This window comes from Lepidochelys kempii, chromosome 9 (assembly GCF_965140265.1).
Source record: "Lepidochelys kempii isolate rLepKem1 chromosome 9, rLepKem1.hap2, whole genome shotgun sequence".
NCBI lineage: Eukaryota > Metazoa > Chordata > Testudines > Cheloniidae > Lepidochelys > Lepidochelys kempii.
Genome location: NC_133264.1, coordinates 1,579,305 through 1,593,619, shown reverse-complemented (window position 1 = coordinate 1,593,619; position 14,315 = coordinate 1,579,305). Strand labels below are relative to the sequence as shown.

Genomic DNA, 14,315 nt, shown 5'->3' with positions numbered 1-14,315 from the left:
TCGCTGTATGGGGAGACGAATCCGTGCTATCAGAATTCCATTCGAAAAGACAAAATGCCAAAATATTTGAAAAAATCTCCAAGGGCATGAAGGACAGAGGCTATAACAGGGACGCGCAGCAGTGCCGCATGAAACTTAAGGAGCTCAGGCAAGCCTACCAAAAAACCAAAGAGGCAAACAGCCACTCCAGGTCAGAGCCCCAGACATGCCGCTTCTATGATGAGCTGCATGCCATTCTAGGGGGTGCCCCTACAACTACCCCAGCCCTGTGTGTGGACTCTGTCAATGGACTCTCACACAACAGGGATGTGGATTTTGGGGATGAGGAAGATGAGGAGGAGGTTGAAGCACAGCAAGCAAGCGGAGAAACCATTTTCCCCGACAGCCAGGACCTGTTTTTCACCCTGGATCTAGTACCCTCCCAACCCACCGAAGGCGGGCTCCCGGACCTAGAAGGTGGGGAAGGTACCTCTGGTGAGTGTACCTTTGTAAATATAATACACGGTTTAAAAACAAGCGTGTTTAATGATTAATTTGCCCCGAAGACTTGGGATGTATTCGCAGCCAGTACAGCTACTGGAAAAGTCTGTTAACATGTATGGGGATGGAGCGGAAATCCTCCAGGGACATCTCAATGAAGCTCTCCTGGATGTACTCCCAAAGCCTTTGCAAAAGGTTTCTGGGGAGGGCAGCCTTATTCCGTCCTCCATGGTAGGACACTTTACCACGGCAAGCCAGCAGCACGTAGTCTGGAATTATTGCGTAACAAAGCATGGCAGCGTATGGTCCCGGTGTTTGCTGGCATTCAAGCAACATCCATTCTTTACCTCTCTGTGTTATCCTCAGGAGAGTGATATCATTCATGGTCACCTGGTTGAAAAGGGGGAATATTATTAAGGGAACATTCACAGGTGGCCATTTAGGTCATTCTCTTCTTTAAGTTTTGTCTAATGGAGATTCAGTCCTGCCTGGAATATTGGCACTATGCTCTCAAATGAACTTACACAGAAAAATGAGATAAGACAAAAACATTATATTACCCCTGAGTGAAAAATTTCCATAAAATAATTACTTCCATATCAATCTCTCAGTCCTCATCCTCAAAGGAAACCTGCACAACACCTGCAAAAGTCAAGCCTGGGAGCTTCAATTCATAACCCTGCTAGATGACAAAACCATGGACTCAATAAAGACACTGGATTTATGGCTCACTACAACTATCTAAAACCCACTAACCTTCCCTTGTCCTACAACTGTGGAGGCGTTAACTGCCCACTGCACCTTGAATGGTCTCTTACAACATGCATTAACTCCTTATTTGTTCCACCTTGTATTTAGCTGTGACATTCTGAGGCCAGGTCTACACTATAAACTTGCACTGGTATAATTACATTGCTCATACGTGTGAAAAAGCCACACCCCCGAACCACACAGTTATACCAACCTAATCCCCCGGGTAGACAGTGCTATGTTGACTGGAGGGCTTCTCCCTTTGACATAGCTCCCTTTGACATAGCAGCAATGGATAACCTATGTCGATGGAAGAAGCTCTCCTGTTGGCATAGTAGCGTCTTCCCTAACACTCTGCTGCTGCTGCATCACTGCAGCCGTTTAAGTGTAGATCTTCCCTGAGTACCTTTCCCAGACCTGAAGAAGAGCTCTGTGTAAACTCAAAAGCTTGTCTCTTTCATGAACAGCAGCTGGTCCAATAAAAGATATTACCTCATCCACCTCGTCTCTCTGATATCCTGAGACCAACATAGCTACAACAATGCTGCAAATAACTATAGTCAAGTTTTTTTTGTAAGCGTAATGTCAAAGACGTTAAGGAGATACTTTTTAGTAGAGGGCTTTGTGAATGTTTACGGGAAATCTCTCCCGTGAACAGCAGGTGGCATGAGAGACAGCATGAAGATGCCTGTCTGAAAATTCAACAAATGGGTGATTTAGGCTGGCATCGATGTCAGAGCAGAAGCAGGGGTTGATGTCTTGCTAACATATAGAAGATGAGAGGTGGGATGGGGATAGGACATGAAGGGCCTATGCACATAAATGACTCAAGAGGAGAAGCAAATGCCAGTGGAAAGACGCAAAGGGGAGGTGATCTGGTCAAAGCAATGAGAGAGGAAACTTATTTGCATCGGCACTTTGAATGCCTATAAATGAGGTAATGACTGGATTTGTCAAGATTGAACATAAGGATGTTGCAGTTATCAAGACATGAAATGAAGGCATGAATGAGAGATTTAGCTTTGCAGGCAGTGAGAGAAAACTAGACTTTAGAGATACACTGGACACTCACTAGAACACACGTCTACATAGTGCAAATTCGCATACAACGCAGTCACGGCCATGAATCCCAAATTTAATTACTTTAATTGGAATTCATTTTAATGAGGTCCCCGCGTTAATGTGGTACCGCGCATGGATCCCAAATCCTGCATTTTAGCAAGGGTCCGGTGTATTATGCAGAAAGCAGCTGCAAAATTTAAACAAGGCCTGGGTGTGAGGATTTAGAGATAAGGCAGAGTAGAATATAACAACCACATTACGGGCCTATAAGTCAGGGAGAACAGTGATGTTGTCTATGGTGACTGAGAATGGAGGGAGAGAGGGAGGGAGGACATGTGGGAGGGAAAGATTAAGAGCTCTTGTTTCGGGCAGGTTGAACTTTAACTGATGTCTGGACATCCACGAGGAGATGTCAGAAAAATAGACCAACAACTTAGTTTGGATTGAAGGAGACAGGTCCATAATGGAGTCATCAGTATAGAGTTCATAGCTGAAGCTGTGTTTTCAAATGGGATCACTGAATGTGATTTGGATCTCTTTCTAAACGTGGGGAGGGGGGTGATTTAAGGTGTTTATGTGGCCTCCATTACTGAAGTATCAGAGCACCTCAATCTTTAATATATTTATCCTCACAATACTCTTGTTCAGTATGGTAATATTATCATCTCCATTTACAGATAGAGAACTGAGGCACAGAGAGACTAACTGACTTATCCCAAGTTACACAGGAAGACTGTGGTGGAGCAGAGAATTGAACCAGAGTCCCAAGGCCGAGATCAGTGCCCTAACCACTGGTCCATCCTTGCCTTTGGATCCAAATGGATTCAATAGGATGTTGGTATCCTGAAGGTTTTTAAAAGTCTTCTGAATTCAGTAAAACATGGGGGAGGAAAGCAATGACATGATAGTGTATTCCAGCTGTTGGAGAACTGGCACATTTCTTGGCTGCAGAGGTCGAAAGCTAAAGAATTACTCCTAGACTTAATGAACATAAAGAACAGGATGGTTCTGAATAAAACAAACTGATGGGTGTCCAGGTGTTGAAAGCAACACTCCTCAAGAGCCAAGGACATGAAGTCATTAAAAGTCTTGCAGATTTCTAGTAAGTGATAGTATTCTAGAGACTGGACAGGCTCCAAATATTGAGGACTGAATATGTTTCTCGAGGTGTAATACAAAAAGTAGAGATGTTCTTGAGTTTTGTAGGAATTTCAGACATGGTTCTGACTACTTTCCTGCAAAATATGTAACCTACCACCAGCTACCAAATGCTACAAACAGCCATTACGAGATTTTATTCCTGTTTAGGTCCCATAAGATTACTGCAAATATCTGAGGACAGTTTTAGCAAACTAAGTACATTATATAAAAACATATAATGAAAGACCTACTGAGAGACAGAAAAAATTTGGACCTGCAGCAAAATGGATGCATATGCAAAAAACTAATGCATATGCAAAAAACTAATTAGTGCTCAGTTCCTATGCCACGATGGCTGTTCAAACTTTTGTGAAATTCAAAATTGCAAATGGATGTCAAGTTCAAAGTAAAGGCAGTCATGAGCATCCAAAGATGGCACCTTTGGCATAACGGGTTGACTGTGGTAAAAGGTCTTCTGGAAGTGCCACATTCAAGTTCTTAAAAGAGATCAAAATGCTAGGCTGCATCTGAAAAGGCGGTAAAGCTGCTGAACCAAATCTGTGGTTCTGTAACTTCATGGGGGCTGGGATGGAGGGTGGGAGCTAGCAAAGGAAAGTTGCCATTAAATCTTAAAGGAGGGAAAGACTATTCCGCACAACATTTCTCAGAAACCGGTTTTCGCAATCACTATATCATGGTCGTGGCGTAAAATGCAGCATGAGAGTGCTTGCACACCCCATGGAAAATGGCTTTAGAAGCAGGTTCTGCCACTCACACCAGTGGCAATCCCACAAACGGGAGCATAGAGCCCCTTGAAGGACACCTGGTACAACACTTGAGTTGGGATGAGAGGGAGTTGGGAAGACAACATGAAAGTAAATTATACTAAAAGGTACTTCATGAGAAGTTTTGAGTGTTAAAAGTGTGTCTAACTTAAGTAAGGTTTTCTTCATATTTCCAATACTAGAATGTTATAGTTAACTTTATAAATTAAGCACCTCCTATCAATGTGGTGTAGAATTAAAAAAATAAAATGTATTTTCATGTTAAAATAAAATGAGTCCATCTAAACATTTAAGCAAAATCAATTAGGTGCTTAAAGAAGTGAGAGCTTGACAGTATTTATACAGAGCCACCAGTGTGGACACTAAAATACAGGTATGGAATAAAACAGACAGTGATCCTTTAATACTTCAAAGCACCTCTGACACCAGAGCAGAAAACCCATTCGTGAAATCCCTTATAGGCCACAGTGGCCTATTCATAGAATCATAGACTTTAAGGTCAGAAGGGACCATTATGATCATCTAGTCTGACCTCCTGCACAACGCAGGCCACGGAATCTCACCCACCAACTCCTGTAACAAACCCTTAACTTATGTCTGAGCTACTGCAATCCTCAAATCATGGTTTAAAGACTTCAAAGTGCAGAGAATCCTCCAGCAAGTGATCCGTGCCCCACACTGCAGAGGAAGGCGAAAAACCCCCAGGGCCTCTGCCAATCTGTGCTGGGGGAAAATTCCTTCCCGACCCCAAATATGGTGATCAGCTAAACCCTGAACATGTGGGCAAGACTCACCAGCCAGACACCCAAGAAAGAATTCTCTGTAGTAACTCAGATCCCACCCCATCTAACATCCCATCACAGGCCACTGGGCATATCTATCGCTAATAGTCAAAGATCAATTAATTGCCAAAATTAGGCTACCCCATCATATCATCTCCTCCATAAACTTATCAAGCTTTGTCTTTAAGCCAGACATGTCTTTTACCCCCACTGCTTCCCTTGGAAGGCTGTTCCAGAACTTCACTCCTCTGATGGTTAGAAACCTTCGTCTAATTTCAAGTCTAAACTGTCTGATGGCCAGTTTAGATCCATTTGTTCTTGTGTCCACATTGGTGCTGATCTTAAATAATAATTCTTCCTTTGTGGTATTTATCCCTCTGTTATATTTATAGAATGCAGTCATATCTCCTCTGAGCCTTCTTTTAGTTAGGCTAAACAAGCCAAGCTCTTTGAGTCTCCTTTCATAAGACAGGCTTTCCATTCCTCGGATCATCCTAGAAGCTCTTCTCTGTACTTGTTCCAGTTTGAATTCATCCTTCTTAAACATGGGAGACCAGAACTGCACATAATATTCCAGATGAGGTCTCACCAGTGCCTTGTAGAACGGTACTAACACCTCCTTATCTCTACTGGAAATACCTTGCCTGATGCATCCCAAGACCTCATTAGCTTTTTTCACGGCCACATCACATTGGCGGCTCATTGTCATCCTGTGATCAACCAATACTCCGAGGTCCTTCTCCTCCTCTGTTACTTCCAAGAAATGCATCCCCAGTTTATAACAGAAATTGTTATTAATCCCTAAATGCATGACCTTGCACTTTTCACTATTAAATTTCGTCCTATTACTATTACTCCAGTTTACAAGGTCATCCAGATCTTCCTGCATAATATCCCAGTCCTTCTCTGTATTGGCAATACCTCCCAGCTTTGTGTCATCCAGGAGCTAGGATTCACGATGTGACGGAGAGACTGCTGAGACTCATCAAGCCCTCAGATCGCTACCGCTTCTTGCTTCTCCACGTGGGCACCAATGATACTGCCAAGAATGACCGTGAGCGGATCACTGTGGACTACGTGGCTCTGGGAAGAAGGATAAAGGAGTTTGAGGTGCAAGTGGTGTTTTCGTCCATCCTCCCCGGAGAAGGAAAAGGCCTGGGTAGAGACCGTTGAATTGTGAAAGTCAACGAATGGCTACACAGGTGGTGTCAGAGAGAAGGCTTTGGATTCTTTGACCATGGGATGGTGTTCCAAGAAGGAGGAGTGCTAGGCAGAGACAGGCTCCACCTGACAGGCATGAGCAGGAGAACGCGAAAGGGGAGGGCTCCTGTCTCATACAAAAAAAGCAGGACAAACAGCAAGTTATCTCAAGTGCCTATACAAAAATGCAAGAAGCCTGGGAAACAAGCAGGGAGAACTGGAAGTCCTGGCACAGTCAAGGAATTATGATGTGATTGGAATAACGGAGACTTGGTGGGATAACTCACACGACTGGAGTACTGTCATGGATGGATATAAACTGTTCAGGAAGGACAGGCAGGGCAGAAAAGGTGGGGGAGTTGCACTGTATGTAAGGGAGCAGTATGACTGCTCAGAGCTCTGGTATGAAACTGCAGAAAAACCTGAGTGTCTCTGGATTAAGTTTAGAAGCGTGAGCAATAAGGGTGATATTGCGGTGGAAGTCTGCTATAGACCACCGGATCAGGAGGATGAGGTGGACGAGGCTTTCTTCCAGCAACTAACGGAAGTTACTAGATCGCAGGCTCTGGTTCTCATAGGGGACTTCAATCACCCTGATATCTGCTGGGAGAGCAATACAGCGGTGCACAGACAATCCAAGAAGTTTTTGGAAAGGGTAGGGGACAATTTCCTGGTGCAAGTGCTGGAGGAACCAACTAGGGGCAGAACTCTTCTTGACCTGCTGCTCACAAACCGGGAAGAATTAGTAGGGGAAGCAAAAGTGGATGGGAACCTGGGAGGCAGTGACCATGAGATGGTCCAGTTCAGGATCTTGACACAGGGAAAAAAGGAGAGCAGCAGAATACAGACCCTGGACTTCAGAAAAGCAGACTTTGACAACCTCAGGGAACTGATGGGCAAGATCCCCTGGGAGAATAACATGAGGGGGAAAGGAGTCCAGGACAGCTGGCTGTATGTTAAAGAATCCTTTTTGAGGTTACAGGGACAAACCATTCCAATGTGTAGAAAGAATAGTAACTATGGCAGGCGACCAGCTTGGCTTAATAGTGAAATCCTTGCAGATCTTAAACACAAAAAAGAACCCTACAAGAAGTGGAAGATTGGACAAATGACCAGGGAAGAGTATAAAAATATTGCTCGGGCATGCAGGAGTGAAATCAGGAAGACCAAATCATACCTGGAGTTGCAGCTAGCAAGAGATGTTAAGAGTAACAAGAAGGGTATCTTCAGGTATGTTAGCAACAAGAAGAAAGTCAAGGAAAGTGTGGGCCCCTTACTGAATGAGGGAGGTAACCTAGTGACAGAGGATGTGGAAAAAGCTAATGTACTCAATGCTTTTTTTGCCTCTGTCTTCAAGAACAAGGTCAGCTCCCAGACTGCTGCACTGGGCAGCACAGCATGGGAAGCAGATGACCAGCCCTCTGTGAAGAAAGAAGTGGTTCGGCACTATTTAGAAAAGCTGGACGAGCACAAGTCCATGGGGCCGGATGCGCTGCATGCAAGACTGCTAAAAGAGTTGGTGGATGTGATTGCAGAGCCATTGGCCATTATCTTGGAAAACTCATGGCGATCGGGGGAGGTCCCGGACCACTGGAAAAAGGCTAATGTAGTGCCAATCTTTAAAAAAGGGAAGGAGGAGGATCCTGGGAACTACAGGCCAGTCAGCCTCACCTCAGTCCCTGGAAAAATCATGGAGCAGGTCCTCAAGGAATCAATTCTGAAGCACTTAGAGGAGAGGAAAGTGATCAGGAACAGTCAGCATGGATTCACCAAGGGCAAGTCATGCCTGACTAATCTAATTGCCTTCTATGACGAGATAACTGGCTCCGTGGATGAAGGGAAAGCAGTGGACGTGTAGTTCCTTGACTTTAGCAAAGCTTTTGACATGGTCTCCCACAGTATTCTTGCCAGTAAGTTAAAGAAGTATGGGCTGGATGAATGGACGATAAGGTGGATAGAAAGCTGGCTAGATTGTCGGGCTCAATGGGTAGTGATCAATGGCTCCATGTCTAGCTGGCAGCCGGTATCAAGTGGAGTGCCCCAAGGGTCGGTCCTGGGGCCGGTTTTGTTCAATATCTTCATTAATGATCTGGAGGATGGTGTGGATTGCACTCTCAGCAAGTTTGCAGATGACACTAAACTGGGAGGAGAGGTAGATACGCTGGAGGGTAGGGATAGGATACGGAGGGCCCTAGACAAATTAGAGGATTGGGCCAAAAGAAATCTGTTGAGGTTCAACAAGGACAAGTGCAGAGTCCTGCACTTAGGACGGAAGAATCCCATGCACTGCTACAGACTAGGGACCGAATGGCTAGGCAACCGTTCTACAGAAAAGGACCTAAGGGTTACAGTGGACGAGAAGCTGGATATGAGTCAACAGTGTGCCCTTGTTGCCAAGAAGGCCAATGGTATTTTGGGATGTATAAGTAGGGGCACTGTCAGCAGATCGAGGGACATGATCGTTCCCCTCTATTCGACACTGGTGAGGCCTCATCTGGAGTACTGTGTCCCACACTACAAGAAGGATGTGGAAAAATTGGAAAACGTCCAGCAGAGGGCAACAAAAATGATTAGGGGACTGGAACACATGACTTAGGAGGAGAGGCTGAGGGAACTGGGATTGTTTAGTCTGCAGAAGAGAAGAATGAGGGGGGATTTGATAGCAGCCTTCAGCTACCTGAAGGGGGGTTCAAAGGGGATGGAGTTCGGCTGTTCTCAGTGGTAGATGACAGAACGAGGAGTAATGGTCTCTAGTTGCAGTGGGGGAGGTTTAGGTTGGATATTAGGAAAAACTTTTTCACTAGGAGGGTGGTGAAACACTGGAATGCGTTACCTAGGGAGGTGGTGGAATCTCCTTCCTTAGAAGTTTTTAAGGTCAGGCTTGACAAAGCCCTGGCTGGGATGATTTAATTGGGGATTGGTCCTGCTTTGAGCAGGGGGTTGGACTAGATGACTTCCTGAGGTCCCTTCCAACCCTGATATTCTGTGATCCGCAAACTTTATTAGCACATTTCCGCTTTTTGTGCCATGGTCAGTAATAAAAAGATTAAATAAGATTGGTCCCAAAACCGATCCCTGAGGAACTCCACTAGTAACCTCCTTCCAGCCTGACGGTTCACCTTTCAGTGTGACCCTCTGTAGTCTCCCCTTTATCCAGTTCCTTATCCACATTTCAATTTTCATATTGATCCCCATCTTTTTCAATTTAGCTAATAATTCTCCATGTGGAACCCTAACAAATGCCTTCCTGAAATCGAGGTAAATTAGATCCACTGCGTTTCCTTTGTCTAAAAAAACTGTTACCTTCTCAAAGAAGGAGATCAGGTTGATTTGACACGGTCTACCTTTTGTAAAACCATGTTGTATTTTGTCCCATTTACCATTGACTTCAATGTCCTTAACTTCTTTCTCCTTCAAAATTTTTTCCAAGACCTTGCATATTACAGATGTCAAACTAGATAAATTTTTTTTTCCTTTCTTAAAAATAGCAACTATGTTAGCAATTCTCCAGTCATACGGTACAACCCCTGAGTTTACAGATTCTTTAAAAATTCTTGCTAATGGGCTTGCAATTTCATGTGCCAATTTCTTTAATATTCTCGGATGAAGATTATCTGGCCCCCCGATTTAGTCCCATTAAGCTGTTTGAATTTCGCTTCTACCTTGGATATGGTAATATCTACCTCCTTATCCTCATTCCCATTTGTCATGCTACCCTTATCCCTAAGATCCTCATTAGCCTTATTAAAGACTGAGGTAAAGTGTTTGTTTAGATATTGAGCCATGCCTAGATTATCCTTAACCTCCACTCCATCCTCAGTGTTTAGCGGTCCCACTTCTTTGTTTTCTTCTTATTTATATGGCTCTGGAACCTTTTACTATTGCTTTTAATTTCCTTTGCAAGGTCCAACTCTACATGGCTTTTGGCCTTTCTCACTTTATCCCTACATGTTCTGACCTCAGTATGGTAGCTTTCCTTGCTAATCCCTCCCATCTTCCACTCCTTGTAGGCTTTCTGCTTTTTCTTAATCACCTCTCTAAGATGCTTGCTCATCCAGCTTGGTCTACAACTCCTGCCTATGAATTTTTTCCCCTTTCTTGGGATGCAGGCTTCTGATAGTTTCTGCAACTTTGACTTGAAGTAATTTCAGGCCGCCTCCACCTTTAGAGCCACAAGTTTTTCAGTCCAATCTACTTCCCTAACTAATTTCCTTAATTTTTTAAAGTTAGCCTTTTTGAAATCAAAAACCCAAGTCACAGTTCTATTTTTGACAGGTTTAGTTTGAACTGAATTAGCTCATGATCGCTCGAACCAAGGTAGTCCCCTATAACCATTTATTCTATGAGGTCCTCACTGCTCACCACAACCAAATCTAAAATGGCATCCCCTCTTGTCGGTTCAGCAACTACTTGGTGAAGGAATCCATCAGCCATCTTATCCAGGAAAATCTGAACCCAATTATTATTACTAGCACTTGTCCACCAGTCTATATCTGGGAAGTTAAAGTCTCCCATGATCACACAATTCCCATAAGTAAAACATTAAAGAGGTCTCTACCCATATCCAGATCGGATCCCGGCCGTCTATAGCACACCCCAAGCACTATCAAAGGGGAGGCTCTAGTAGTTTTCTTCCCCAATGTGATTTTTGCCAAGACAGACTCTGTCTTATCCATTCCATCACTTCTTATTTCTTTAGTCTACCTCATCATTGATCTACAATGCTACTCCACCACCTTTGCCTTTATTTCTATCTTTCCTAAGCAGCACAGACCCCTCAATACCCGTACTCCAGTCCTGACGGCTATTCCACCCTGCTTCTGTTCTCCCTAGACTATCTGGTTTCACTTCCTGCACCGGTAGCTCTAGTTCCTCTATTTCGTTACCTCGGTTCCTCGCATTCGTGTACAAACATCTTCATTTTTGCTGTTTGGCCTCGCTCACATTTGGCCTCGCTCACCCGATTAGGCACGGTCATTCTATATCCAATATTACCTATTAGACTGGTATGTACACTGCCCTTCCACCTTATGTCCATTCTCCTACCCACGGCTGTATCCTTTCTTACTTCGTTTTCTTCCCTCTCAAAGAGAAAATCTGGTGTGGAGATTACCTGGACATCTCCCAACCATCTCCATCGAATTCCTAGTTTAAAGCTCTCTTGATCAGTTGTGCCATCCTCCATCCTAGAAGTCTATTTCCCTCCTTACTCAAGTGAAGTCCATCCCGAAAGAACAGTCCTCTGTCCATGAATGCTTCCCAGTGGCCATACATCCCAAAGCCCTCCTTATAGCACCACTGCCTGAGCCATCTGTTGAGCATCATAATCTTGTCACACCTTTGTTGCCCTTCTCTAGGAACAGGCAGAATCCCACTGAAAATCACCTGAGCCTTGATTTCCGTAAGCATCTTCCCCAGCCTGGCATAGTCTCCCTTGATACGTTCCAGCGAGAATCTAGCTGAATCATTTGTTCCCACATGAAGGATAATCAATGGATTCTTTCCCGCTCCCGTTAGGATCCTCTTCAGCCTCAGGTCCTCATCCCGTATCTTAGCACTTGGCAGACAGCACACCCTCCTGTTCTCTGGATCAGCTCTTGTTACAGGCTTGTCTATTCTTCGCAGTAATGAATCCCCAACTACATAGACCTGCCTTTTCCTGGCAATGGTGCGATTCTCCAGTCTATCCCCTGTTCCATCTGGCCGCAAGTCCTCTTGATTCCTATTGTCCATTGCAATCCTCTGCAACCCATCCCCTATCCTCCTGGGGCTCATATTTGGTGTTATCATCTCCATTGACTATTGACCAAGAGAAGCATAAATTTAGATCCTAACCAAAGGAAAATAGGAATGGACAGTGCTAAAACAACGAACTAGTTTCTGTGGCTTGCAAACTTGCACATGGCATCTGGAATAAATATGTATCAGTTACTTCCTGACCTTTTCATTTTGCACAAGGCCAGCGGATCAAATATTTAGCTGGTACCAGCCTCAGCCAGAACAAGGCCTTTGTCATCATCCAATCAGGTCTCAGTAATATTGCCAGATCTGTGAGAGATTCCAAGATAGAAAAGTTAGCGTGTCACCCTTATTTACAACAGGACTGACAAAAACCAAACACAGGCACGAAGAGTATGAAGACCTCTTTCCACCCTGGCTACCGGAGTACTTCTCCACAGTAACAAGAGGGTCTGCACTGCACCTCTGACTTCCTTCACTACCAAACAAGATACACTCACTATGCATGCATGTCTCATGTGGCCAAGCGTCCCAGATAGCACACAACACAGCTTTATTTAATGTATTTGATAAAGGCATTTCACTTAAGGACATTGTCATCGCACATGCAGTTTCTAGCAGCAGCAAAAACATCATCCATTTAGGTATAGTGAAATGTTTAATACAATGCCACAGTCTTTAGAAAAGTCTATTTATAAGAACGTAAGAATGGCCATACTGGGTCAGATCAATGATCCATCTTGCCCAGTATCCTGTCTTCCAACAGCAGCTGGTGCAGATGCTTCAGAGGAAATGAACAAAACAGGGCCAATTACTGAGTGATCCATCCCCTGTTGTCCAGTCCCAGCTTCTTGCAGTCAAAGGTTTAGGGACGCCCAGAGCATGGGGTTGCATCCCTGTCCATCTTGGCTAACAGCCATTGATGGACCTATCCTCCATGAACTTTCCTAATTCTTTTTTTAACCCACTTATACCTTTGGCCTTGCAGCCCATAGAGCTAACTTAGTATTTTATTTAACAGTAATGCAAGATATCTACAGGCCTATATCCTGTAACACATTAACTTAAGCAGTTAGTAAAAGGCTTTGAGGCCGATGAACTTGAGCATAAATACCTGGCCCAAGAGTCACTCTGAGTTTTGGGGAACTGGGAACATTGTGCTTTGGGGGGCTCGAGGCAGCAGTCTGTACAAAATGATATCAGGTAACTGCAGAAACACTGAACGGATACAAGGCCTGGATATTTTAAGACAGAAAGGTTGACAGATGCTTAACCACGAACTTGCCTTAGGAATGATTTGATTTATACAATAATAGGTTAAGATCATTAATATACTAACCAATAGGACAAGGACACCCCAACATTATTAGGATGAGGAAGTTAGATATGGACAAAGGAGGCTAGGCATTTCTATGAATATTCATAACAGCCCCTAGTCCCGGTAATAGGTCAGACCACCATTAAATGGGAGATTTGGACCATAAGATTCATTTGGCATGCCAGGGACATAGCAGGACCTTCGTCTCTTACCACCAGATCCCCAAGAAAGGGTGTGAACATATGTAAGTAATTATAACAAGATACTACCTTAACTCTACACTACTGCTATCTTTTTATGTGGTTTGGATGGAACATTTGAGTCTTTACTAATTGTACTAATAAAATTGCAAAGTTTTGCTTTGTCCTCAGTGTGAGTGTCTCCATTGTGCACATGAGGGTTCCCAACCAGACACTGAACCTGATAACCTTGATTCTGGGCCTAGAACCCTACAGTCCCCAGCTCTTTAATGAGTAATTAACTGGAAATCAATAATAATCAATAACCACTACAGAATCAGGCAACAGCCTTCACAACATCCCCTGGCAAAAAGTTCCATGCTCTGACTGTGCAGTGTGTGAAATAGCACTTCTTTAAGTTTGTTTTAAAGTTGCTGCCTATTAATTTCATCAGGTGACCCCTAGTTCTTATGTTATGTGGAATAAATAACACTTCCTTATTCACTTTCTCTACATTATTCACGATTTTTTTAGACCTCTATCATATCCCCCCGCCCGAGTCATCTCTTTTCTAAGCTGAATAGTCCCAGTCCTTTTAAGTTCTCCTCCACTGGAAGCTGTTCCATACCCATCATCATTTTTGTTGCTCTTCTCTGTACTTTTTCCAATTCTAATATGTCTTTTTGGCGACGGGGTGACCAAAACTGCACACAGTATTCCAGGTGTGGGTGTACCATAGGTTTATATAGTGGCATTATGGTATTTTCTATCTTATCATCTATCCCTTTCCTAATGGTTCCTAACATTCTGTTCGCTATTTTGACTTCTGAGGCACGTTGAGCAGACATTTCAGAGAACTATCCATGATGACTCCAAGATC

General features: G+C 43.8%; 1 protein-coding gene across 3 annotated transcripts in view; it reads right to left on the bottom strand.

The window, feature by feature from the left end:
- ATP13A3 (ATPase 13A3) overlaps window positions 1-14,315 on the bottom strand; it is a 105,720-nt gene that overhangs the window by 87,404 nt on the left and 4,001 nt on the right. The window contains exons 1-2 of one of the 3 annotated variants that reach the window (XM_073358998.1): window positions 13,053-13,206; window positions 12,140-12,247 (exon numbers count right to left, since the gene is read on the bottom strand). The exons of 1 other annotated variant lie outside the window; for it this stretch is intronic. In XM_073358998.1, coding sequence (XP_073215099.1) covers window positions 12,140-12,147 — 8 coding nt within the window. In that variant the 5' untranslated portion in view covers window positions 12,148-12,247; window positions 13,053-13,206. Of the gene's footprint in view, window positions 1-12,139; window positions 12,248-13,052; window positions 13,207-14,315 lie in introns of those variants that run through there. One more of the 3 variants, XM_073358999.1, reaches the window with a different exon arrangement.